Here is a 27,350-nt window from a genome sequence, read left to right as displayed (position 1 = left end):
CGCCCCCAAGAAGACACTGAGACCGAACTTAAGATGTATAGAGAGTAAGATTTAATACAGCAATGACAAGAAGGCACATAAAAAAAGCACATATACCAGATATCTGGGGCCGATACTCATGCAGCCAGCAAGGTGCAGAGGAGATTCGGCAACTAGCCCAAATTTTCACAGGCTTTTATAAGAAAAGGGTAAGGGGAAAAGTACAAGTTTTACGTCACCAAGGTGTTCTGCCAAGGGGCTTTACATAACCAAGGGGTCGTGTCCTATATTTTGGCAATGTACTCGATCTATTGGAACATTCTGGGATAGTACCAGGAGGCCCCTATCTCAAAAATGTTCTTGGCATAGTCTTCAGTTGGGAGGGGTAGGACTAGGTTCTTTCCAGGAGACCCCTTATCTAAAAAATGTTCCTGGAGCAGTTTCCAATTGGGAGGGGGTACCTTGGGGTAAAAAGTTCAGGAGTGCTCCGGGAACAGTCTCTGGATGGGAGGGGTAAGAGGACCCTGAACTGAAGAGTTCATGGAGAGTTCAGCTTTCCTTCTTTCATTCCCCCCTTCTTTTAGGGACAAGCTCTAATCTTAGAGCTGGGTACCGGCTTCCTGAAGGACCCGATATTGTTGCCTTAATACCATAACTTGCACTGCATTTATTCTTTCTCTGATAAAAGCCACTAACTTATTAAGAATGCAGGGGCCGAGAGTGAGCAAAAGCATAAGTGTAATTAAGGGTCCTGCTATGGTGGAGAGGAGAGTGGTAAGCCAAGGGGACTTATTAAACCAGCTTTCGAACCATCCTTGTTGGCTTTCTCTCTCTCTTTTACGCATATCTAGGCGTTCTCTAAGTCTGGCCATAGAGTCTTTGATTACTCCTGAATGATCAACATAAAAACAACATTCTTCTTTTAGGGCAGCACAAAGTCCTCCTTCTTTAAGGAATAATAAGTCTAATCCCCTCCTATTTTGCAGCACTACTTCAGACAGGGAAGTTAAAGATTCTTCTAATTTAGTTATAGACTGTTCTATAGTTCTAATATCAATGTCCATAGCTGTACGTAATTTTTCATAGTATTGGGGGGTCTGAATTAAGGCAGCGGTCCCTGTACCTACTCCCACTGCTACTCCCAATCCCAAAAGTACTGCCAGGGTTAAGGTAATGGGCTCTCTTCTCCAACGGACCCGATGATCAAACTTATCTAAAAAGGAGCTATCATCATGATATAGGAGTCTAGGAATAAGTTGAACTAAAATGCAGAAATCTTTGGAACTATTAAAAACAGATATAGATACACAAGGAGTGAGACCGGTATTACAAGCCCATACTGTGTCTATGGGGGGTACCAGATACTGACCACTTTTGCTAGGCTGGATGTTCTGGATCTGATTACAAAGGTGCCGTTTATCCTGAGGCGCCTGGCCTAAACAGAGTCCACTTCCTGAAACTGCTTCCAGAGTCAGCTTTCTGTTTTCTCCCCAAAGGCATTGAGAATGATCTGAAGTAGTATTATAAGTCCTGATCTGAGCAATTCCTTCATAATAAGGGGGCCTAGAGGCATAGCATAACCAACATGATTGAGTCATATTAGGATTAGTCCTATTCAACACCAAAAAAGCTCCTTGAACTAGACTGACCAGACGGCTTTCTGTGTCTAGGGACGATGGGGAAGTTAAGGTCGTCCTCATGAGGGAAGTATTAGTTCCTAGGGAAGGTTTTGATGTGTTGGGCTGTGGAGTTGGTGGAACTGGTACAGCCGGGACTTGTGGGGGAGCTGGTACTATTGGGGGACCCTGTTCTGTCACAGTAAGCCTGATTGTAAAAATGAACCCAGGGTCTCTCGGTGGACTGGATACACGCCAACCCCACTTATTTCCTTTAAGCCAACTTAAACGATTTTGTTTTCCTTTTTCAGTGAATTTTATAAGTAGGGGGTTGCAGTATTTACCTTTGCATGGTCCTGGGGGGCTGTTTTCAGTAGCACACCCATAAGCTCCTATGGCGGCCTCATCTGGATGGAGGTCGCCATCGTTTGGATATTTATGGGGATCTCTTTCTCCTTGATATGGCTTATCATAACCACTACCTCGTTTTACCGTGATTAGATCCCAGTCAGAGGAAGGCTTCCAGTAGGCATCCCCTGTCGTTTCACATGTCCATTTGCCACAGAAATAATCTGATGCCCCCCCACATTTTTGTTGAAGCTCTTTGTTTTGACCCTGACCAGGGCAAACATAAAACTGTGCAGCTCTAAGATTAGCTCGGTAGAACTGCCCTGAACACCCATACGTGTTCCCTATTCCACCTGGAACACACCGCTGTTCAGGGGGTGGGTTACTAAGATCAGTATGGTCAGGGAGGTCCCAATTGGGAGATCCTGCTACTAACTTACAAATGTCAGGTGTGAGATCAGGCCACCAAGTCCAAGGGGGATGTGCTGCAGTGATTGCCCATACAATGTTTCCCTCCCCATTAAGCACTTCCCATGACTGTTGAATCGGGGCAAGAGGGTTGTCGTTCCCTAGGCTTAGGGTGGCCCCCACGACACAAGCGAAGTTTAAGAGGATTGTCAGTAGTTGCCACCCTCCAGTTGTCCAGTCGGGTGCTCTTACCCACTGAGCCATCTCACCAGCCCCCCATAACAAATTCTTAAACTGATTGAGGTCAGCCTGTCTCGAAAAAACCATAGAGTTATATGGTTTTATACTCAGCCTGAATCTGAGTCTGAATCGCCTCATGGCCTTGGCAGCTCTTAGAATCATCAGGGGTCTCTGAGGAAATTTGACATGGTTTTAGTTTGCAATCACCTGATGAGAATGTTGAAATACAAGGTGCTCGGAAGCTAAAAAACAACAGAAAAACTTCATACAGGAGATTTATGTGGTATCTGCATGTTTTGTTTGTTTCTTTGTTTTTTGAGATAGTGTTTCTTTGTGCAGCCCTGGCTGTCCTGGAACTCACTCTGTAGACCAGGCTGGCCTCGGACTCAGAGATCCACCTGGCTCTGCCTCCCGAGTGCTGGGCTTAAAGGGGTGTCCTACCAGTGCGGGCATATGGTTTTAAAAGTGAAAAATAAGAGAATTATCTCAGCAAAAAAACCCAAGACCAGTTTGGTTTCTTCGAATATCCCAGTAAGCATCTGTTTAAGCCGCAGGATATTTAGATTTTCAGTCCCATCTGCCTACAGATTCATACTGGGATTGCAGTTTATTATTATTATTTATATTTTATTCTCATCGAATTGAAGCTTGACACTAGATTTAAAAAAAAACTCACAGTTTAAAAAAAAAAACAAACAAACATGTAAAAATTTCTCCACAGTTGCAGCAAAGCCACTGTTTTGCAATGCACAGTGTTGAAAGCCTGAGCTCGCCGCTGCACTCCGTTCTGAGGGAGGAGGCTGAGTGTCCAGCAGCTCCCTGCGACCGAGTAAGTGGCCCCGGTGAGCTGGGGACTGGCGGGGTTCAGGGACAGAGCATTCTCTAAGCTGCTTTTCTCCTGTGATGCCTGTTGTGTGTCCTCATCCTGGAGACAAGTGTTTATATCTGTGCGTCTTCTTCTTCTTTTTATTTGTTCAGTAAATGAATCTTTATTGAGCAACAGCTAGGTTTGAGAAGTTGAGTTCAGTTCTAGAGGAGTGTGGTGGGCCAGACAGGATACCCGTTGGCCTGTTCGTTCTGTGTGAGGTTGTTTGGAGCAGGTTTGGGCTGTGGCAGAGGAGAATGTGCAGGTGACCGACCTGACCTGCCGTGGCAGAGGAGATGGGGAGGTGACCGACCTGCCGTGGTGATGGGAGAGGTGGACAGAATGCCGGGCGGGCCCTTGGCCATTGCACAGGCTTTGGTTCTTACTCACGTGACAATGTGATTTAAGAAGGAAAGAAGCCGGGCGTGGTGGCGCACGCCTTTAATCCCAGCACTCGGGAGGCAGAGGCAGGCGGATTTCTGAGTTCGAGACCAGCCTGGTCTACAAAGTGAGTGCCAGGACAGCCAGAGCTACACAGAGAAACCCTGTCTCGAAAAACCAAAAAAAAAAAAAAGAAGGAAAGAAAAGGAGGAAACTGAGAGGGATGCCTTCCTGGATGATTTACTGTGTGCCAATCACACAGAGCCAACGGTGACTTAACCCTGCAGTAATGGACAAAGGCAGGAGACGGAGTCTTCCTATGACACTGTAGTCAGGGGAAGCCTCGTTCACACTTGTCCGAATCTTGTACCACTCTCAGACTTGTAGAAACAGAACCGTCTCCTTCATAAGCTTGCATTTGAAGTGTCTGTCACCTCGGTTGGCTGACTAGTCTGCTCTTCCCATTCCATTCCCATCCCATTCCAGATGGTTGTGAGCCAACCATGTGGTTGTTTGGAATTAAACTCAGGATCTCTGGAAGAGAAGTCAGTGTTCTTTTTTTTTTTTTTTTTAGATTTATTTATTTATTATATGTAAGTACACTGTAGTTGTCTTCAGACATTCCATAGAAGAGGGAGTCAGATCTTGTTACAGATGGTTGTGAACCACCAAATACAGAGACTAGGGTTCTGTATTTAGGTTCTAGCCTTCCTAGCCTTCCCTACAGTTCACCTCCATCTTAGAAGTACGAGCTGGAGCCCTTTCCCTCAGAAAATGACCCTAGATTAAATACTTCCAGTTAGGATATGCATTTGTGTGTTAAGTTTGTGGTTTAATTTTAACACCTATTTATATTTATGTGTATGTGTGTACTTGTTTATCTGTATGTATATAGCTGTGTGCAGAAGCCCTTGGAGGCCACAGAGGGTATAGGATCCCTGCAGCTGGAGTTATGGACAGCTGTGAGCCACCTGATGTGGGTGCTGGGAATTGAACTCTGGTCCTTTATAAGCAGCCAGTGCTCCTAACTGCTGAGCCATCTCAGCAACACACCACATTTTCTTTATCCATAACTTGGCAGTTGTAAGTTAGTGACAGTGAGCATGGCAGTCACCCCTGGCAACGAGTGTAGGCACCGCTTTAACATAAATGTTTTCATGTCATTGGGGGGTGGAGACCCAGAAGAGGCATTGCTGCATCTGCTGACTGCTTTCCTTTTTAATTAATTTATTTATATGAGTACACTGCAGCTGTCTTCAGACACACCAGAAGAGGGCACCAGATCCCATTCCAGATGGTTGTGAGCCAACCATGTGGTTGTTTGGAATTAAACTCAGGATCTCTGGAAGAGAAGTCAGTGTTCTTAACCACTGAGCCCTGTCTCCAGCCCTCCTCCTCCTCCTCTTCCTCCTCTTCCTCCTCTCCCTCCTTCCTCTTCCTTCTCCTTTACCTCTTGTTTTTGCTGAATGCTTTTTTGGTTTTTGTTTGTTTGATTGTTTGGTTGGTTGGTTTTTTGAGACAGGGTTTCTCTGTATAGCCCTGGCTGTCCTGGAATTCACTTTGTAGACCAGGCTGGCCTCGAACTCAGAAATCCGCCTGCCTCTGCCTCCCGAGTGCTGGGCCTAAAGGTGTGCGCCACCACACCCAGCTGCTGACTGCTTTTTAACCACTGTTCTCCGTAACTGTACTGTTTTCCCTTATGACAAAACAGCATTTGGCTAATGAGCAAAGTGTCGAGGTCATCGAGCGAGGCAGAGGACATCTGGGAAACAGAGGATGACATGATCGAAGGTGACCTAGGCTATGGCCTCGGAAGAAAACCCGGTGGTATTTATGAAGTTCCATGTTCGATTATATCTAAGAAAAGGTCAGATGGAAAGAACCCAAGCCCTCCTCCGTTTCCAAGAAAGGGAGAAGAAAGAAGTGAAACCAGTTTCCAGTATTCCAGGAGTAAGGGCTTTCAAGATACAAGCGCTCAGGGATACAGAGCATCCAGACTGAGCAGCACAGGTAAGACCACCGGGCTGTCCGCCCTCCCCGTGGGCGCAATCAGGGCCCTTACTCTCCCAGCACAGGAAAATCAATAACAGAAGTAGATTTTCATCTTTATCTCATTAAGATTTTTTTTAGATTAAATTTGTTTATTGGGGGGGGCGGGTGAGGGGGACACAATCACATGCCAAGGCATGCCACAGCTCGAAGGAGCCAATTCTTACCCCAACCATGTGGGTCCCAGGTCTAGAACTCAAGTCCTCAGACTCGGTGGCAGTCGCCTTTTCTTGCTGAGCCTCCTCACTGGGCCACATCTTATTCCCTTGAAAAAAAATTGTGGAGTTCAAAAGTAACTGATGTTTTATTTCCGAGTTCTGCAGCAGTCAGGGGGCACAGTAGCTAGTCTGCTCTAATGTCATACATGTGTGAGTCTGATACCTGCATACCAAGGTTTCCTTTTTTGTTATACAGTTTTATGCCCCACTCCATCCCCACTCCCACCCCAGCCAACAGTTATTGGGTCTACTAGGTGCCAGGTGCAGGTACGGGTTCTGGGAATAATCATGTGTAAAATGTGCAGTAAGGTGACAGAAAACATCCTGCTTGCCATTGTTCTTGGAAAGAAGTCAAAGTTTCGTTCCTAGGTGTTGTTACTGTTACCACACCACTTACGCTTAAGCTAGCTGCTAAAATCCACTTATTTGACTTAGAGCATTCATGTTTCCCTACACACTTGTGTAGTAATTAGTCAATTCATCAACATAAGTTTCATATCACAATTCTTTAGAAGCTGCATCATCAAAACCACGTATCTTTTCATTTGTGGGTATTTAAGGGGTCATATGCTTTTTTTATCATTAGTTATAATAATTTTTTTTTATTTTGCAATTTAAGGATGACATATTTAGTCTTTAGTAAACAAATGTCCTGGATTTTGCTAGGGTGGGGCACATTTGAGACAGGGTCTCTCGACATAGCTTTGGCTATCCTGGAATTCACTCTGTAGACCAACCTGGCCTCAAACTCACAGAGATCCACCTGCCTCTGCCTCCAGAGTCTCAGGATTTAAGGAGCTCGGCCCAGCTAAGTAAATGGTATTGAACTAAAGAAAGTATTCCCTTTTCCTCCAATAGATTCTAACTCAGAATTGTCGGACGAACGGTTAAGGCGACGTCTTCATGAAGCTTTAGAGGTATGTCCTTGTGGTACTGAGTGAGCACTGTGCCTGTCCCTTCTGACAGACCCCTCTGTCCCTTCATCTCTTGAGTTCATACTTTACAACAGGCCTCCTCTGTTTTTGTTTTTGTTTTCCGAGACAGGGTTTCTCTGTATAGCCTTGGCTGTCCCGGAACTCACTCTAGACCAAGCTGGCCTCGAACTCAGAAATTCAACTACCTCTGCCTCCCCCTCCCAAGTGCTGGGATTGCCTCCTCTGTTTCTTATGTGCTCTCTCTCTCTCTCTCTCTCTCTCTCTCTCTCTCTCTCTCTTTTTCTCTCTGTCTGACTCTCTATGTATGTTTTTCTCTCTGACTCTCTCTGTCTCTGTGTATGTTTGTGTGTTTCTCTCTCTCTGACTCTGTGTATGTTTCTCTCTGTCTCTGTCTCTCTCTGTTTGTGTGTGTATTGCCACAGCACACTGTGGATATCAGAGAACAACTTGCTGGAGTTCTCGAGTTCCATCCTGTGTATTTCAGGGATTGAATTTAGGTGGTCAGGCTTGGAGGCAAACTCCTTACTCGGCCGAGCCGTCTTGCTGGCCCCAGTCTTTGTTTCTAAAACAGCTCTCTGATGTAAGCATGCCTGACCCTTCAGGCTTGCCCACCACTTCTCTGTCCAGCTTCTCTAGTCCTATCAATCCATCTAAACTACTGGGAAAATTGGCATTGCTTCGTTATAGATGCCTTTCCTCTAGGTGAGGCTGGGGAAAAAAAATCTGTCTTAACGTAATGTCCTTGAGGTCAGAAGACCAGAGAATTACTAGAAATTACAAAAGAGAGGCCACGTTGATGGTATGATGTGCCTTGAAGGGAGAGAGCCTTCGATTCCAGATTAACAAAGGAAATTTCCAAGTCATAAGTTTTCAGGGGATGCTCCACACCACATGACCTAACCTGGGCTAGCTAGCCTTCATGCCAAGGGACATTGAAACGGGCACTCAGTAGGATCCAGACTAATCCTTAATATGAGAGGGAGGGAGGGGCTGCTAGTCTCCAGGAAAGCATCTGGCTGGCTCCTTATAGAGGGGGAAGAGACTGCAGGGCCTGATTGACAGCTTGACAACCTAACAAGAACGACCCAGGTGGTCTGAGGAGCCCCGCCTGAGCCCCGCCCCTATGGGCGCAGCAGCTTTGAGTAGCTGCCACCTTTCTAAGAAGCAGGAACCCTGCTTCCTAAGGTTAGATAACTGGGACTACTGAGGCAAATACCAGAGCTGGAGACATGAACAGAAACCTGCCATCTCAGCCTTGGAGGGAAGAAGTCTGAAATCAAGGTTTTAAAATGCCATGTTGCATCTGAAGGCTGCTGCAGGCCAAGACGTTCCTAAACTGTAGTGTCTAGTCTCTGCCTCAGCCTCGCATGACCTTGTCCCTTTTCTTAACCTTCCCCCTACACCCCCACCCCTGCCCCACCCCCTACACCCCCTTCCCGGATTGCATCCAAGGTGCCTCTTATTTCACAGGCACACTGGCCACTGGATTGGGGCCCACCTTAATCTGATACAACATCATTGCAACTGGATTATACCCTTAACCTGTGTATCACAGTGACAAACACATGGAAAGCATCACTTAGGCTGTATTTCTGTAAATGCTGCATTTCCACAATGCAAGTGGTGGTTGGTTTTCAGCCGCTTTACCTTGGAAGGCTTTTAAGAAGTGGTCTTGAGTCAGATAGACTCTGCTAATCTATTGTCTAAAGGTGGAAGTATTTTTGGTTTGATTTGGTTTGGTTTTTTTTTTTTTTTTTAATTATCAGCTAAGCTTCCCTTTTCAGATAAGTTTATGTTCATAATACTTGTTGGGGGTCCAAGAGTCACCCCACAAATTTAGACAGGGATGGTTTATTGAACACACAACCTGATACTTAGCCATCAGAACTGTAGCTCAGAATTCTGGGGGCTGAGCCATGGCCACAAATATCTTTCTCTGTCAGTTTATAAAGGGGAAAAAAACCCCACAAAACCTCCAATGAGTATAGGCAGGTGCTGGAAGTGCTGCCTGGTGGTCATCTCTGACTCACACCATTTTAGACATAACAGCTCATATTGACCTGTAATTTGATGGGTCCTACATAAAGCTTTGTGGAATTTAAGATTGGATAAACCTCAGAAAATAAGAGGATATGTGATCAGCATGACCTTGCTCTGAGTCAAGTTATTTTTCTTGTCAGTGACAGCAGGCATATTACAGCAACAATATGAAATAGCTGGCAGGCATGGAACAAAATGGCTGCAGCTATGCGGGGTGGGGGGTCAGGGTAAAAGCAAGAGGTGGGCTTTTGTTTCAACTGGAGCTTGGTAGTGAGTTCTGGTTCACTTCAGCATCTGGAGAAACTCACAGCCTTGCTTTAGGGTGAACATGGACCAGCCAGCTGCTTGGTCAGTTCCTGGGGTTATATGCCTTGCAAACACTGAGGCCTACGATATCTCTGTCCTCAGGAAGTAGAGATTTTAAAAACGGAACTTGAAGCGTCTCAAAGACAACTTGAAGGTAAAGAGGAAGCATTGAAAATCCTCCAAAGCATGGTAAGAATTTATTTTTGAAAATTCGTCACTTAGCATATTCTAATAATAAGTGGCATTGTAATCTCTGCACTGGGGAGACAGTGGCAGGAGAACCAAGAGTTCAAGACCAGGCTTCACCCTGAGACACTGTTTTGGAAACAAGACACACACACACACACACACACACACACACACACACACACACACACACCAACACACTCCAAAACCAGCCACCAACAGTAATTAAATTAGTGATTTTTTTTGCCTTGTAAAATGGAAATATCAGTGCTTAATATTGCTGGGTTTTTGAGTTACAGATATTTTAATAGCATAATTTCTTGAATTTTTTTGGTAGATTTATTTGTTTGCTTGTTTTGTTTTGTTATTTTTCAAGACAAGGTTTCTATATGTAGCCCTGGCTGTCCTGGAACTCCTCTGCAGACCAGGCTGGCCTCAATTTCAAGAGATCTGCCTGAAGCCGGGCGTGGTGGCGCACGCCTTTAAGTCCAGCACTCGGGAGGCAGAGGCAGGCGGATTTCTGAGTTCGAGGCCAGCCTGGGCTACAGAGTGAGTTCCAGGACAGCCACGACTACACAGAGAAACCCTGTCTCGAAAAACCAAAAAAAAAAAAAAAAAAAAAAAAAAAGAGAGATCTGCCTGCCTCTGCATCCTGAGCTGAGATTTAAGGTGTGCACCACCACCACTGGCCCTAATCTTTAAATATACAGTCAATTTTTACTAACATCTGAGTTGTGCAGCTATCACTATAATCTAATTTTAGGGCATTTCTAATACTTTCAAAATGATTATTGCAAATGTTAGCAGTTACTTCTGACTGCAGTCCCCGACTCATGGTATCTGTCCATGCACTCTCATGCTTTTATATATCTTGTTGTTTAGAGACAGGGTTTTCCTGTGTAACCCTGGAACTCACTCTGTAGACCAGGCTGACCCCGAACTCAAGAGATCCACTGGCCTCTGTCTCCTGAGTCCTGGGATTAAAGGCATGAGCCACCACCACAGCTAGCAATACTTTCTTCTTTTTATTGCTACTAGTCTATTACATAACCACGTGTTTTATTTATCCTTCACCCACCAGCTGGTGTACATCTCAATTATTCCTTCTGACTAGGATGAATAATCCTGCTGCTGCTATGTGTATTTGCCTGCTAAGAAAGGTCATTCAAGCCAGGCGTGGTGGCGAACGCCTTTAATCCCAGCACTCCGGAGGCAGAGGCAGGTGGATATCTGAGTTCGAGGCCAGCCTGGTCTACAGAGTGAGTTCCAGGACAGCCAGGGCCACACAGAAAAATCCCTGTCTCGAAAAACCAACCAACCAACCAACAAACAAACAACCCCCTCCCCCAAAAAAAAAGAAAAAAGAAAGGTCATTCATTTAATGACATTTGGGAGGGAAAGTGCCAAAGATCTTGCCAAAAGCAGTCAGCAGCCGGGCGTGGTGGCACAAGCCTTTAAGCCCAGCACTCGGGAGGCAGAGGCAAGCGGATTTCTGAGTTCGAAGCCAGCCTGGTCTACAAAGTGAGTTCCAGGACAGCCAGGGCTACACAGAGAAACCCTGTCTCGGAAAAAAAAAAAAAAACAAAAAAAAAAACAAAAAAACAAAAAAAACAAAAAAAAAAAAACCACCACCACCAACAACAAAACACACACACACACACAAACAAACAACAAAAACAAAAAACTTCATTTTAGCTGGGCGGGGTGGCCTTTAGTCTCAGCATTTGGGAGGCAGAGGCACAGATAAACTCTGTCTCAAAACAAACAAAACAAACAAACAAATAAATAAATAAATAAACCCCCTTAGTTTTACTGATGCTATTTTTATTTTTTCATAGGCAATGCTTGGCAAAGCCACAAGCCACACACAGACAATGCTTCAAAAAACTATAGAACAGAAGAGATCTCTGGAGAAGGTATTTGCAACTGCTAGCATTGATGCAGTCATTCTGATACTATTTAAACCTAATTTCCCTAGGCTCACGACCATGATGTGTGTGTTGTTCCTGGTACTCTCAGAAGGAGTGCTTGAGTCTTTGATAGCTTTCCCTCGGGCACTTACAGATTACTAAAACGGATTGCTACATGGGTCAACTATGGTTTATTTCCTTTTTCTGGTAGCAGAAGGTCAGCCAACTTGGCACTTCTCATTTTTCTTCTCTTTTTCTTCCTGTGCCTCAGGCAGGGTAAGCGTGTTTCTGAACATCTCACTGTATATGAGATTAGGCATTGTAAATGTCTCTCTCTCTTTTTAAAGCTTTATTTATTATGTATACTGTGTTCTGCCTGCATGGCCAGAAGAGGACGCCAGATCTCATTACAGATGGTTGTGAGCCACCATGTGATTATGGGGAATTGAACTCAGGACCTCTGGAAGAGCAGCCAGTACTCTTAACCTCTAAGCCATCTCTCCAGCTCCAATGTCTCTTTTCTATGTCAATTTTATCATTCTTTGATGGAGCCCTTTGGGCAAAGACTCACAAGTGTAAATTTAGTTTTTGGTCTCTATATGAGCAGAGGTGGCACACTAAGAAGTTTGGGCTCAATACAGCATTTTTGTTTTGTTTTTTTTTTAAGATTTTTTTATTTATGTATTTTATGTATATGGATATTTTGTCTACATGTACAACTGCACACCAGAAGAGCACATTGTATCTCCCGAAATTACAATTATAGATGGTTGTGAGCCACCATGTGGGTGCTGGGAATTGAACTTAGGACCTCTGGAAGAGCAGTCACTGCTCTTAACTGCTGAGCCATCTCTCCAGCCCCTTTTTTTGGTTTTTATTTGTTGGTTTGTTTTTGGGAAAGGTTTCTTTGTATAGCTTTGGCTGTACTGGAACTTGCTCTGTAGACCAGGCTGGCCTTGAACTCAGAGAGCCACCTGCCTCTGCGTCCTGAGCGCAGGGATTAAAAGTGTGCACTACCACCACCCACCAGCACAGCCACTTTTGAACCCAAACAGTTTAAAATTTCTTTTCTGTGTTCAGTGAGCTTTGGCAAAGTGTCTCTGAGTGCTCAAGTCCATTCAGTGTACAATTGCCATAGACTCTTCTGAGCAGTCTTTTGCTCTTTTTGTTTGTTTGTTTGTTTGTTTTTCGAGACAGGGTTTCTCTGTATAGCCCTGGCTGTCCTGGAACTCACCCTGTAGACCAGGCTGGCCTCGATCTCACCTCCCGAGTGCTGGGCTTAAAGGTGTGCGCCACCACGCCCGGCTTTCTTTTGCTCTTTTAGCTGTTGCATGATTAAATGACTTACTTTGCTCTTCAGTGTCTCTAAATGATTAATACCGCTAACTTTTCATGAAATGCCCCCCTTTTAAAATTTGAAGGTCATGTTTCTCTTTCTATAGGAAATAAATGCCTTGCAGTGGGAAATGGAATTTGATCAGGATAGATTTAAAAATATAGAAGAATCTTGGATCCAGAAATATGACAGGTTTGTATGTTTGTGGCACTGAGAGTTAAATGTAGGGCCTTGTGCATGTAATAAGAGTTGCACTGCATCTGAGGGGCATTTATTTAAAGATTTACTGTTATTATTTTTAATTATACATGTCTAAGTGTGGATATGCATGTGTACATGAGTGCAGAGACCCACAGAGGCTAGAAGAGGGCACTGGATCCCCTGGTGCTAGAGTCACATAGCATAACTCTCTCTGCCTGACATGAGTCAGTCCTGGGACCTGAACTTCAGCCCTTTGCGTGTGCAGTGTGTGCTTCTGACCCCTGAGCCATAGCTCTGGCCCTTGGGTTTCTGGTTTTAACTAGATTTATTTCTCTTGTGAAGCTTCTGATGCTAGATAATTAAGGACATTTTGTAACTAATTTCATTTTTATCCAATAGACACAGCGACCCGTTGCTTTCTGTTTTGTTTGTTTGTTTGTTTGTTTGTGGTGCTGCAGGTCAAACCCAGGGCTCAGGTTACACAAATGAACGCTCCCTCACCGAGCTGCATTACCAGTGGCTCCTCCTTTGTATTTTTTTAAAATTATGTGAGCTCTAATATAGGATTTACCATTTTAAAATATATAGTTGGCCAGACAGTGGTAATGCGTTCCTTCAATCCCAGTACTATGGAGACAGAGGCAGGTGCATCTCTGTGAGTTCCATGCCCATGCCATCTGGGCTACACAGAGAAACCCTGTATCATTAAAAAAAAAAAAAAAAAAAAAAAAGTGGGAGCTGGAGAGATGGCTCAGTGGTTAAGTGCACTGATTTCTCTTCCAGAGGTCTCGAGTTCAATTCCCACCAACCACATGGTGGCTCACAACTATCTGTAATGGGGATCCAATGCTCTCTTCTGGTGTGTTTGAAGATAGCTACAGTGTACCCACATACATGAAATAAATAAATGTCTTTTTTTTTAAAGTATATAGTTCAGTGATATTAAGTCCCACATAGGATTACATGCTTGTAACACCAATACTCAAGAGTCTAAGGCAGAAGGACAGCTATGAGTTTGAGGTCAACGTGGATGGCAGTAGTGTATCGGTCCAGCCAGGGCTGCTCTGCAAGATCCAATCTCCAAAACCAAATAACATAATGACATTAAACTAGGTATGGTGGCACACGCCTGTAATGCCACTAAGAAGGTTGAAGCAGAGGGATTAGGTCAGCTTAGGCTATACAGCAAGAATCTGGTCCAAAGCATACAAGCACGGAACAGTGGTACACACATGTAATCTCCATGCTTGACTGAGGGATCACAAGTTTAAGCTCATACTCAGCCACATAGAGAGTTCAAGCTCCGCTCAAGCTACATGGGACAAACAAACAAACCCACAGAAAGAAGTCCATTTTACAAGCATCACTAGCACGCATCTAGAGAGCCCCATCAAACAGTAGCTCTTCATTAGCGCCTCCCGAGACTACGGACAACCTACATTTAGTCTCTTGTCTCTGTGAATCTGACAACTCCGAGTGCTTCATGAGTATAGACAGGCAGTATTCGTCCTTTTCAGTCCTTTTCCTCCATGCTGTAAAATGTTTCAGAATTTCTTTCCAAGATTTCTAGTTTCTTCCAAGAAGATTCTGATATTGGGGTGTGTGTGTGAGTGTGTGTGTGTGTGTGTTTACACTTTCAATCCTAATGTCAACTTGGGCTTGTTTCTGCCTTACAACTATTTTGAATAATGGCACTAGGAACATGGATGGGTATTCTCTTGCCCCTTCACCCAGTGAAGGACTTTTGAGTTGCCTTTTTTTTTTTTTTTTAAAGAATTAAAGTGGGCTGGAAAGATGGCTCAGTGGTTAAGAGCACTGACTGAGGTCCTGAGTTCACAAGCATCTGTAATGGGATCTGATGCCCTCTTCTGGTGTATCTGAAGAGAGCAACAGTGTACTCACATATATAAAATAAATAAATAAATCTTAAAAAACAAATTAAAGCAACACTGAGCAGGAGGTATACCAATGTCTCCTATGCCCTCCCCCACATATAGCTTCCTATCATCAGCATCCCACCCATCATCAGAATCCCTCCCATCATCAGCATCCCTCCCATCATCAGCATCCCTCCCATCATCCCCATCCCTCCCATCATCAGCATCCCACCCATCATCAGCATCCCTCCCATCATCAGCATCCCTCCCATCATCCCCATCCCTCCCGTCATCCCCGTCTCTCCCGTCATCCGCATCCCCACCAGCTTAGTCCACTGGTTCTAATCCTGGACCTACAAATGGTTATTAAGTTGAATTAAAACTGTCTTAATGTGAATGAGAATGTGAATGAATATGAATTCTGCTTCTGCTTCTTTCTCAACTAAGTCGATAAAGGCTTTAAGGGTATGAGTTGAAGGTAAAATCACCGAGTCAATAAACACACTTATACCACCAAGCCCAGCACCCTGAGTTTGATCCGAAGACCCACGTGGCAGAGAGAACCCACCCCACAAGTTGTCCTTTGATTCCATGTGCACTTATGTGCCTCCCACAAAAACAAAAACAAAACGTAATAAAGTGTAGAAATCAGAATATTTTTGCTCGGCGAGGAGGTGTTACTGTTTTAATTATTTAGTTAGGCTTCCCCCCCTCCCCAGGCTAAACTGTGACAATGCAGTCCTCAGAGAGAATCTGAAGTTGAGAACAGAGGAGATGAAGATGCTAAAGTCTGAGAATGCTGGTGAGTACTGTATCGTAATGATTCTTGGGGTCAGCATATATAAAGTCGACTGTACCAAAAACACTCTTGTCAATCCAGACAAAATAAAGTAATATCACTTAAGGAAAAAGAGAAAGAAAGGAAGGAAGGGAGGAAGGAAGGAAGGAAGGAAGGAAGGAAGGAAGAAAGAAAGAAAGAAAGAAAGAAAGAAAGAAAGAAAGAAAGAAAGAAAGAAAGAAAGGAAGGAAGGAAGAAAGGAAGAAAGGAAGAAAGAAAGAAAGAAAGAAAGAAAGAAAGAAAGAAAGAAAGAAAGAAAGAAAGAAAGAAAGAAAGAAAGAAAGAAAGAAAGACAGAGGACGAAAGGAAAAAAGAAACGCATCATTGAGAATTTTTATTTGCTTTAAGGTTTTCTTTTTTATTTCCTAAAGAAGAATATGGAGGTAAAATCCAAACAGCGTAAGTATTTGAAAATAAACAGGTGGACCAGCCATGGCGGGGCTTACCCTTAATTCCAGCATTCGTGGGACAGAGGCAGGTGGTTCTCTATGCGTCTGAGGCCATCTTGGGCTACAGAGTGAGTTTGATATCAGCCAAAGGATACGTAGAAGACCTTGTCTCAAGAAAAGAAGGCAACAACCAGCAACCGTTGGGAGAGGCTGCTGGAGGGAGCAGGGGGTGGATGTGACTCAGTACATCCTGGACATGTCTGAAGTGTTCAAAAAATGTAAAAAGACCTTTAGGCTGGGTGGTGGTGGCCCACACCTTTAATCCCAGCACTTGAGAGGCAGAGGCAGGTGGATGGATCTCTGTGAATTCGAGGCCAGCTGGGTCTACAAGAAAACAAAAGTTTCAATAAGTAAAAGTGCTTAACCCAGTAGTGCTGACATACTGTGCAGCTACAGCCTCAGCTATGTCCACACTTTTCTGATATTCCAAAGGAAAGGCTGGGTTCATGAGTCAGTTTCTTTCTAGGATCCGTTTTGGCCCAGTCTCAATATAAAGGGCTAGGACAGTGGTGCAGCCTGTGAGCCCATCATTTGAGAGGCTGAGGCAAGAGGATTGCCATGAGTTTGAGAATGTCTGGGCGCCACAGTGAATTTTAGGCCAATCAGGATTACAGAGTCAGAAACTCTCTCTGAAAAGCAAAATAAAATGGCAGAACACAATGCTAAGGGGACTGAGTATGTGTGTTTGTGTACGAGTATGCATGTGTGTGTATCCACACATGTATGTTCTGCATGTTACAAATCCCTTGTATAATGAACCACGTTATGAGCGCTGAGAAGATCCATGGTGGCATTGATTTTCTTACAGATTTTTAAGAAAGCATGCTAATCTCCTCTGCTCCGCTGGGACTAAGTGGTGGTTTGAAGGGGACAAAGCCAACCCTGAGTCAGACCTTGTGGCTCTTTGAGCTCATGCAGTCCCCGGGTGAGGTCTGGATGCAGATGTGCCTGAGCCTGCAGCAGTCCCCTGTGTTACAGTAGCTTAGGGCAGAAGCCGCCTCTCCCTCTCCTTTGACACTCACTCCGGATTGAGAGGGACAGATAGCACATTCTCTTCTCTATTACATAGCCAAGTCTCTTCTTTCTGTTGTGGTCTGAGGGCCTCCTAGGAAAACTTGTTTAGTTTTTTTTGTTTTTGTTTTTTAGTTCGAGACAGGGTTTCTCTGTGTAGCTCTGGCTGCCCTGAAAGTCAGTCTGCAGACCAGGCTGGGCTTGAACTCAGAGATCTGCCTCTGCCTCCCGAATGAATGCTGGGATTAAAACTGTGTGCCACTATACCTGACTTGAGAGTTCTTAAAAGAAAGACTCTGATGGAATTTGGGTAACTTGCACATTTGATATGAGTACAGTTATAGGAGATCTCATTATCTAGTCCCCTCATTGTCTGAAATAGGAAAAGACCAGTTATTACCATAGTGCTTTATTGATTTTTCTACTGATTTAAATCATGGCTTGTGATGCCTGTTTGGCAGACATAACTTCATTTGCTGCCTAACACAATGGTCTGGAGGAAGAGCTGAAATAATGGACTGTTGCCCTTGACAACTGGAGGCCACATGGGCTTCTGTCAAATCTCACTCTTGCCTGCTTGCTCTCCACCCCACCTTGTGGTTTTAGAGTATCAAATGAGACTACAAACTAGACCCAGCATCGATGCCTTTCAGGAACTGTCCTGGCTTTGGTCTACAGGTGATGTCTTGTCCACTCTAGTTCCATTGGTATTGGAATGCTTATTCAGAAAAGATTCCCAAGAGCAGTCTTCAGAGACTCAGAATAATTTACCTTACATATTCACTTTATTTTTTTAAAAGATTTTATTTATTATTATAATTAAGTACATGGTAGCTGTCTTCAGACACACCAGAAGAGGGCGTCAGATCTTAATCCAGATGGTTGTGAGCCACCGTGTGGTTGCTGGGATTTGAACTCAGAACCTTCAGAAGAGCAGTCAGTGCTCTTAACCACTGAGCCATCTCAACAGCCCACATATTCACTTTTTAAAAAAAGATTGGTCGTGCGTGGTGGGGCACGTCTTTAATCCTAGCACTCGGAAGGCAAAAGAGCAAAAGAAAGCTGGGCGTGGCGGCGCATGCCTTTGATTCCAGCACTTGGGTGGCAGAGGCAGGCAGATTTCTGAGTTCGAGGCCAGCCTGGTCTACAGAGTGAGTTCAAGGACATCCAGGGCTATAAAGAGAAACCCTGTCTTGAAAAACCAAAAAAAAAAAAAAAAAAAAAAAAGATTTATTTTATGTATATGGGTACACTGTAGCTGAAAAGATGGTTGTGAGCCTTCATGTGGCTGGAATTGAATTTTTAGGACCTCTGCTCACTCCCCTTGGTCAGTCCCTGCTCACTGTGGCCCAAAGACTTATTTATTATCTGTAAGTACACTGTAGCTGTCTTCAGATGCACCAGAAGAGGGCGTCAGATCGCATCACGGGTGTTTGTGAGCCACCATGTGGTTGCTGGGATTTGAACTCAGGACCTTTGAAAGAGCAGTTGGTGCTCTTAACCACTGAGCCATATCTCTCCAGCCCCATGAACTTTTTAAAAAGTGAATATGTAGGGCTGGCTCTTCCAGAGAACCTGGTTCAATTCTCAGCAACCACCTGGCAGCTCACAACGGTCTATAACCCCAGTTCCAGGAGATCAGAAGCCCCCTCATACATAAAAATAAAAATGTCCTTTCTCCCATGATACCTGCTGTTTCATCAGGTAGGTTTTTCTGGATGGAGACCAATCTTTGGGTAATGTCTAATGTGTGTGTTGCTTAGAAGGAATGAGTGTAAGGCACTGGTGTAACTCTTGTCTAAAGTCCTGGCCTCACATCTAACACTGTCGCCCGTGGCCCTTCCTAGTTTTGAATCAGCGGTACTTGGAGGCCCTCGCCATGCTTGATATCAAGGAGCAGAAGATGGGTCAGGAGGAGAGTGGCTTTACAGAGGTATCAGGTCTCGAGGTACGTGTGCACCTAGGAGAGGTGGATGGGCGAGGGGCATCGCTTGTTTGCTTTCTCTGCTGCCTGTTCTAGGACAGCAACTTAGCTTCTCAGATGAGGGAGCATGAGCCCAACAGCACTGCCCCCCGGGTGGCTTCTTGCCAACTCTTTTGACCATGCCTGAGGGACACAGTTGTTGGACTCCCGGGAATGGGCTGGCTGTCAGCAGCACACACAGCATGAGCCATGTCTCACTGCTGGGTGGAGCTGGCTCCTTCTGAGGACTTACACACTTTCCCCTCACTGAAGGGCCACAAAGGGGTGTCATTCAACTAAGGCTGGGCAGGTTCAGTTACCTTCCCATGGTGACAGGGGAGCCTGTGGCTTACCCAAGTTCAGAGCATAGATCTGCTGAACATGCACACGTGTACAGTGTGTGTGTTTAGCCAGTGAGGGGCAAAGGGCCGTGGGATTTAGAAGCAGCACACCTCCCACTCACTGGAAAGCCCAGGGAAAAAAAGCAGCCATTAACAAGAACAAGCATTGCAGTGTCCTTAGTGTCTAAGAATGACACATTTAGCCCTGACATTGGCTCAAGCTCAACATCACACATGAGGTGAGAGAGAAATGAGGGCGTCATCTTCTGTTCTAGGAGTTTACACCTAGGCAGACTGGATTTAGATAATCTTCTAGTAAGTTCCTTATGAAACTTTAAAATACAAGGACAATCCCTATACAACTAGTAAATTTAGCCTAGCTGCTAAAATGTTTGAAAAATACAACGTTTGGGCTGGAGAGATGGCTCAGTGGTTAAGAGCACTGACCGCTCTTCCTTCCAAAGGTCCTGAGTTCAATTCCCAGCAACCACATGGTGGCTCACAACCATCTGTAATGAGATCTGACGCCCTCTTCTGGTGTGTCTGAAGATAGCTATGCTATGGTGTACTCACATATATAAAATAAACTTTAAAACAAACAAACAAAACAAAAAAAATACAAGGTTCTGGGTTTTCTTTGAATTACAATGGTCAATCAGGAATGACCCCGTTTCTTCATTGTGAGCCTTAGTCAAGTTTTGAGGGGGCAGGGCTACAGGTAACTTCATCGCAGTCATTACCCACGAAATATTTTGAAATATAGAGCATGACTGCAGAGCCATTTTTTTTTTTATTAAGAATGGAAGGATGGTTGATTTCCCCAGAGGCAAACTAACGTTTCCTGTTCATTCTGAGCAGTCTTGTTGAAGGGCAGGGGACACTGAATGCTGGCTCTAAGGGCCATGTGTCACAGGAAGCAGACACGGTGGGTGCTACTGTTAACTGCTTGGTTAGGCTAAATTCTTTCTTTTTTTTTTAAAGATTTATTTATTTATTATATGTTAAGTACACTGTAGTCATCTTCAGACACTCCAGAAGAGGGCATCAGATCTCATTACAGATGGTTGTGAGCCACCACGTGGTTGCTGGGATTTGAACTCAGGACTTCAGTTCGGAAGAGCAGTCAGCGCTCTTAACTGCTGAGCCAGCTCTCCAGCCCCTAGGCTAAATTCTTGCTGCACATTCAGAACTACTGGAGATGGACGCAGGATTAAAGGTTTTGAGATTGAGAAGGGAGGAAGGTAGAACTCCTGGAAGTCTTTGTAGCAAGTCATGGTGTCTCGTTGTGGTCATTTCCACTCAGACCATGAACTCTCCTCATCTCAGCTTTCCTTGAAAATATATATTATATATATCATTTATAATATGTATTTACTATAATTAAATATATTTTACACACACATACACTTTCCACTTTTTTGGGGCCCGAGACCTGAGTAGCACGTGGAGGGCTATTTCTATGTGGTTAAGACAACATGACCCTTGGTAGCTCTTGGTAATAGATGATCCTTCTGGCTTTAAGCTTGCAGTCCTTGGAGCCTGTCTGTGTCATGGTCCTGGAGGGAGCCCCTGTTCTTGTGCCAAAATGGCAGCATCCACTCGGAAACTGGTTCTTCAGCTCAGACATGAGGTACGTATTCAGGACAGCAGAGACTTTGGCTCAGTTTCTTAATTAGCAGTAGAATATGGCTGTATTTGAGGTCATGAACGTCATCTTAGGAGTCACCGGATGTGCAGCGTAGGCTTGGTTTTATGCGACGGCAGTAACTTGTGCGCGGCATGTCGCATGAAATCTGAAGCCATCTAAAGTTGTAGTTAACAGTGCTTCAAGTCATTCTTTCATTTATTCCTGGGCCCCAGAGCACAGTTAATAGAATTAGTAGAGAGTAAAAGGTGTGTTTACACTTAAAATCGGTAGAGTGAACACTGGGGTGCGGGAAGATGAACAAGGAACTGAACAAGGAGCCTTTGTGCACTGGACTGGTTGCACACAGTAGTGCATTAGGGCCAGCCATGGGTTGCTGTCTGTGTGGCTTTGGGTTGAATCAGCCTCAGTTCCCTCATAGGTTAGCAGGATGATAACCACCGTAGAGGAAAGATACGTTTAGTGTCAATAGGCCAGGCATTTAATCAACTGATAGTTGCCCTCATAATTGGACTTTAATTATGAATGTTTATAAACCGAATGTGTGATTTAGCATAATTCTAAAGAGTTTTACTTCTTTTCTTTTTAGCTTTCTGAGATAGTTTCTCTGTGTAGCTCTTGTCTAGTCTATAGATAAGGCTGGCCTCGAACTCAGAGATCTCTCTCCTTCTGCCTCCCCAGTGCTGGGGTTAAAGTCATGCACCACTACGCTTGTCCAGTTTTGGCTTTTTGAATATATGGAATTTAAAGCCTTTAGACCACATAGGAAGGCTAACTGCCAAACATTAGGTACCCCTTAAGCACAGCACATCATCACATAGATTAAATGACTCTTTGAGGTTCAGCTAGGGGAGGTATTAGAAAGTGTCCTTCCTCCAGGATTTGGGCAGGGCAGACAGACACAGGGCCAAGCCTGGGTAATGAGTTTCAAGAGCTGGATTGTCAGAGAGTAGAGTCACAGGCCCGAGTGCTGGCAGGATGGGCAGGTGCTGTTTTTTTTTTTTTTTTTTTTTTTTGGTTTTTCGAGACAGGGTTTCTCTGTGTAGCCCTGGCTGTCCTGGAACTCACTTTGTAGACCAGGCTGGCCTCGAACTCAGAAATCCGCCTGCCTCTGCCTCCCGAGTGCTGGGATTAAAGGCGTGCGCCACCACGCCCAGCTGGGCAGGTGCTGGTTTAAGCAGACAAATCTAGATGGGACAGAGGTGCAGGATACAGAGATTAGTACGCAAAACTGAGTCCAGCTTCACCGCTGATGGCTCCCCGGTGCTCTTTCAGTTGGAAACTCTGCAGAAGAGCAAGGAAGAGGCGCACATAACGGCAGATGCATTCAGGATTGCTTTTGAGCAACAGTTAATGAGGAAAAATGAGCAGGCGCTGAGACTGGCTGGAGGGGACCTGTGTAGAAGAGCGGCAACGTGGATCAACAGACAACACCAGGCAGACTATGGTACCTGGGGCGCACGTGGCAAGAATAGGGGCTTTTGGCTGCTTTGGGATATGACAAAGTTCAGTGGAGCATGTAGTTGTTAACTCATTTTAAATTTAGCAAGTGCTGGGGGCTGAACATAGCTCGGTAGGTGTGTGGTGCTGGGTAGATGGGTAGTGACTTTTTTTTTTTTTTGGTTTTTGGAGACAGGATTTCTCTGTGTAGTCCTGGCTGTCCTGGAACTCACTCTGTAGACCAGGCTGGCCTCAAACTCAGAAATCTACCTGCCTCTGCTTCCCGAGTGCTGGGATTAAAGGTGTGTGCCACCATGCCCGGCTGTGACTGACATTTAAAACTGGGAAATCTCACATGTAGACCTGAATTTCTGCTGCACTGAAGACTGTGATGAGCTGGGGCCTGAGCACTGAGTTTCCAGAAGCAGGCCCCGCAGGCCCCGCCCTCACCTCCACACTTGCTCCATCATAATGTACCACCTGCAATATTGGTCCTTGTGGTTTTGGGAGAATTGCCTCTGGGCTGACTTAGCTGTTAATTAGCCTTGGCTCACAGACACTTCGATTACTTCGATCAGTGAGTGTATTTTTCTCAGTTGGATTCTCTCATTGACCCTTAGGATATCCGGCACAAAGGAGAAAGAAGACCTTAGGGCAAAGACTACTGGGGATACTCCCTTCGGAAAACAGTTCCAAGGGCGCTGAAGACCAAGACAATACGCAAGAGGTCCTGAAGATGCTGATAGAGTTGGTTAGTACTGCTCCTCTGCTTGCTTTCTGTTAGCAGCTGCAGTTGCTAATCCGCGTACCTCCTATCCTCAGCCATGCTTGCCTCTGAAGGCCTCTTCTCCCCCAGGTACCACTCTCCATCATCTCCCTGTCAACTGTGTCCACTTCCATGCAGAACCCCCCTTCTTTTTATTAGATATTCTCTTTATTTACATTTCAGATGTTATCCCCTTTCCTAGTTTTCCCTCCGAAAATCTCCTATCCTCTCCCCCCTCCCACTGCTTCCCAACCCACCCACTCCTGCTTCCTGGCCCTGGCATTCCCCTGTACTGGGGCATAGAATCTTCGCAAGACCAAGGGCCTCTCCTCTCATTGATGGCGGACTAGGCCATCCTCTTTCCATGCAGACCCCTTTTGTGCAGATTTAAAGTTCCCCATCTGAGGAAGGGTCAGTGACTCATTCAAACCATCTCAGATGCCTGGATTCATGTATAGCTCTGGGCATTGAAGTGTTCCAGGCACTTTGTCAAAATATCCTTAAATCATTAACAAGGCCCAGAATCAGCCATCCCACAGCTAGCTGCTGACTAAGACACCCACTCAAGTACTTCAAGAAAAGACACCTTTAACTCTGATGGCATATTTATTTGTATATAAATGCATAAAAACAATTCAAAATACAGCTTTAAATATTCCTTCAGAAATAAGTACATGCTGGGATTACATACACAGACTTCCCCGTCCGTCTCTAGGTGACTTACAGGACTAACCAGAAGTAACTTAGAGAAACATTGATTATTTTTGTATGTATGAAATCAGAGGACAGCTCTGTGGATCAGGTCTTTCCTTCCCCTTTCCTGTGGGTTGCAATGATAGGACTCTGCACCTAGCTTGCCTGGCGAGTACTTGATGAAATTCCTCGTTCCTGGACACACACACACACCCCACCCCCGCAAGACAAGTCCTGAGGCCAGGAGAGGCTCAGTGTGGCTCCTTAGTTAAGAGCACTTGCGTCTCCTCTGCAAAGCCTGGGTTGCCAGCATCGGCTCTGTGTGCCTCAGAGCCACCTGTAAATAGTTTGGGAGATCTGATGCCCTCTTCTTCTGGCCTTCTTGGATACCTGCACATGCATGGTGCGTGCGTTCGCGCGCTCGCACGCGCGCGCACACACACACGTAAAAGTTTAATATAAAAAACATCACAGCCGGGCGTGGTGGCGCACGCCTTTAATCCCAGCACTCGGGAGGCAGAGGCAGGCGGATTTCTGAGTTCGAGGCCAGCCTGGTCTACAAAGTGAGTTCCAGGACAGCCAGGGCTATACAGAGAAACCCTGTCTCGAAAAACCAAAAAAAAAAAAAAAAAAAATCACAAGCTAGGCAGTGGTGGGACAAGCTTTTAATGAAGCAGACCGAGGCCAGCCTAGTCTAACAGCTGGGCTGTTACACAGAGAAACCCTAACTTGTGGGGAGAGAAAACACAATTGCAGCCAGGGAGACCTTGAATTTGATCCCAGGCCCCACCCGGTAGAAGAACTGACTTCAGCAAGTTGTTCTCTAACCCTAACATGTGGTCCACGCCACTCACATATAAACATGAATACAGAATCAATATTAGAATTTAACTTAAATCCTCCAGCACTGGGTTCAAGATTATTCTAAAAGACTATTAATCTAACATTTAGGATGCAGTATTTGGTAAGATGCAATACTCCGTGTTCTGCATCCATCCCAGGACTAACTGGTCCATGTCTTCCTAACGTCTGTGTTTACAGCTGAATGATAAAGAGGAAGCCCTTGCACACCAGAGAAAGGTTAGTTATATGCTTGCTCGGGCGCTGGAAGACAAAGACGCTGCCTCAGAAAGGAATAAAGAAAAAACCCCCATGAGCCAGACCTTCCCATTCAAAACGGCCTGGCAGGATGCTTCGGAGCTCTGTGGTCTGCGTGATCCAGTACAGTCAAACCACATTTCTGAACCCGTGGGTTGCATCTGTTCAATACAGCATCCTCCAAAAGTTTCAGACTGCCCAAGAACTCTTAAAAGATCCTGTTCTTTGCCATCAACTTTATTTTACAAGTAAACCACTTGAAGTTAGAATTAAGAGATTCTTAAAAGTCAGATGTTGGAGCTGGAAGCGGAGCTCAGAGGTAGACATTTGGTTAGCGTGCCTGAGGCCTGGGGTCAGCGCATGGTGGTGCACGCCTTTAACCCTGGCACTCAGGAAGCAGAGGCAGGCAATCTCTGACTTTGAGGCCAGTCTGGTCTACAGAGAGAGTTCCAGCACAGATGCTTCATAAGGAAATCCTGTCGTGGAAGAATAAAACAAAATCGCCTTGGGACTGATGTTCAGCACTGCAAAGACTTTGTCATGCCTGTAAATCCCAGCACGTGGGAGGCTGAGGCAGGACAGCAACTGTAAGTTTGAGGGGTAACTAGATTACATTAAGACTGTTGCTAAAGCTGGGCGTGGTAGCGCACACACGCTCGGGAGGCAGAGGCAGGCTGATTTCTGAGTTCGAGGCCAGCCTGGTCTACAGAGTGAGTTCCAGGACAGCCAGGGCTACACAGAGAAACCCTGTCTCGAAAAAATAAAATAAAATTAAAAAAAAAACAAAACAAAACTGTTGCCAAAACAGAAGAACAACTATGTAAATGTCAATATTAAGAAGCTGTATGCTTTCAAGGTGTTTTAAAAATTTATTAGCATAGTAATTTACAAGGTTGTAAGTTTCATTATGATATCTTAATACACGCAATAATATATGTGTTTTGATGACATTCCTCCCTTTTAATTTTAGGATGCAGCTTAAGCAAGCAAACCCTTAACACATGTAATCCAAGAAATGTCTTAATATTTGTGTTGACATTTTTTATAAACTAATTTCCATATTTTATGACAGTTTCAATGTCTCTATCTTTTAAACAAATATTCAACCTTGAGAAAAATTTTAAAGAATCTATGGAGCTGGGTAGATAGCTCATGGTAAAGTGTCGGCCATGCCAGCACGAGGCAGAGTTTGGCCCTCAGCAGCCACATGAAGAGCCAGGTACAGCTGAAGCATGATTGTAACCTGATGCTGGAGATGCAGAGGTGGGCGGATGCCTGAGGCTTCCAGGACAGCCAGCCGAGACCCCAGTGAGAGACAGACAGACAGACCCTGATGACCTTGACTCAAAAAAAATATATATATGGTAGAGAACACCTAGGCTGTCTTCTGGTATACGTGGGTGTACACACACACAAACATACATTTGTGGAGTAATCTTGCATGTGGTGTCACGTCCCTGTAAACCCAACACTCGGGGTACTTCAGGGTTGCAAACAGCCTGGAGCTACCTAGAAACCTGTGTCACATAACAAACCTAGAGCTGCTGGCATGCTTCAGTGGTGACCTGAGTTTCATCCTCAGCATCTACAAGGTACAAGGGGAAGCCAACTCTCTGACCCCACACTTCACCGTGGCTGCTTGCTCTTACATAAAGCTGGCTGTGGTGGTATGCGATTATTTGGTAAAAATAATGTGATCTATTTTTACAAAACAAACAAACAAATAAAACAAAAAAAGCAGTTATCTGATCCTCATTCTATTTCGGATATTAAATAAAAAATAATCACACAAAGGCCAGACTACAGTTTGCACAAGTTAAAACATAAGAAGTCAATATCCTTGCCTGACACAGGAGGATAACACAGTAAGGCACATCCATGAAGTCTATGAAGCAGTGGGAAATAGTGAAACATACTGGACCATCCTCCAAGGATGGGGTTCACGCGTGAGAAACGCCATGTTTATTCAGGGAAGACATTGACGTGTTAACATATCAAGCACACACATGTACAACACTAAGACAACCCACCCACCTTCTGGGGTAGGGGACTGAACACAGATACGGCATGAAGGGTGAGAGTCACTGTCAAACATCAACATTTCTCTATTGAAAAACGCTACAGATTAAAGAAAAGCAATTATAAACACAAAAGGGTATATGTGTTTTATAGTTTAGGGTTTTTTTTGTTGTTTTGTTTTTTTAAAAAATG

The 27,350-nt window shown here is 44.7% G+C and overlaps 1 protein-coding gene across 1 annotated transcript in view; it reads left to right on the top strand.

Moving 5' to 3' along the window:
- The window catches only part of Ccdc125 (coiled-coil domain containing 125), a 29,779-nt gene extending 3,580 nt beyond the window's left edge, over positions 1-26,199 (top strand). The window contains exons 2-13 of the mRNA XM_021179872.3: positions 3,313-3,420; positions 5,549-5,847; positions 6,963-7,021; positions 9,488-9,574; positions 11,410-11,487; positions 12,924-13,009; positions 15,615-15,697; positions 19,041-19,141; positions 21,020-21,127; positions 22,418-22,589; positions 23,203-23,333; positions 25,083-26,199. Coding sequence (XP_021035531.1) covers positions 5,559-5,847; positions 6,963-7,021; positions 9,488-9,574; positions 11,410-11,487; positions 12,924-13,009; positions 15,615-15,697; positions 19,041-19,141; positions 21,020-21,127; positions 22,418-22,589; positions 23,203-23,333; positions 25,083-25,391 — 1,503 coding nt within the window. The 5' untranslated portion in view covers positions 3,313-3,420; positions 5,549-5,558 and the 3' untranslated portion in view covers positions 25,392-26,199. The remainder of the gene's footprint in view (positions 1-3,312; positions 3,421-5,548; positions 5,848-6,962; positions 7,022-9,487; positions 9,575-11,409; positions 11,488-12,923; positions 13,010-15,614; positions 15,698-19,040; positions 19,142-21,019; positions 21,128-22,417; positions 22,590-23,202; positions 23,334-25,082) is intronic.
- The last annotated feature ends 1,151 nt before the right edge of the window (positions 26,200-27,350 follow it).

The sequence above is a fragment of the Mus caroli genome, unplaced genomic scaffold (genome assembly GCF_978045245.1).
Source record: "Mus caroli unplaced genomic scaffold, Mus_caroli_1 scaffold_15, whole genome shotgun sequence".
Classification (NCBI taxonomy): domain Eukaryota; kingdom Metazoa; phylum Chordata; class Mammalia; order Rodentia; family Muridae; genus Mus; species Mus caroli.
The sequence above is the reverse complement of the archived record's forward strand: the minus strand, read 5'-3'. Positions and strand labels throughout refer to the sequence as shown.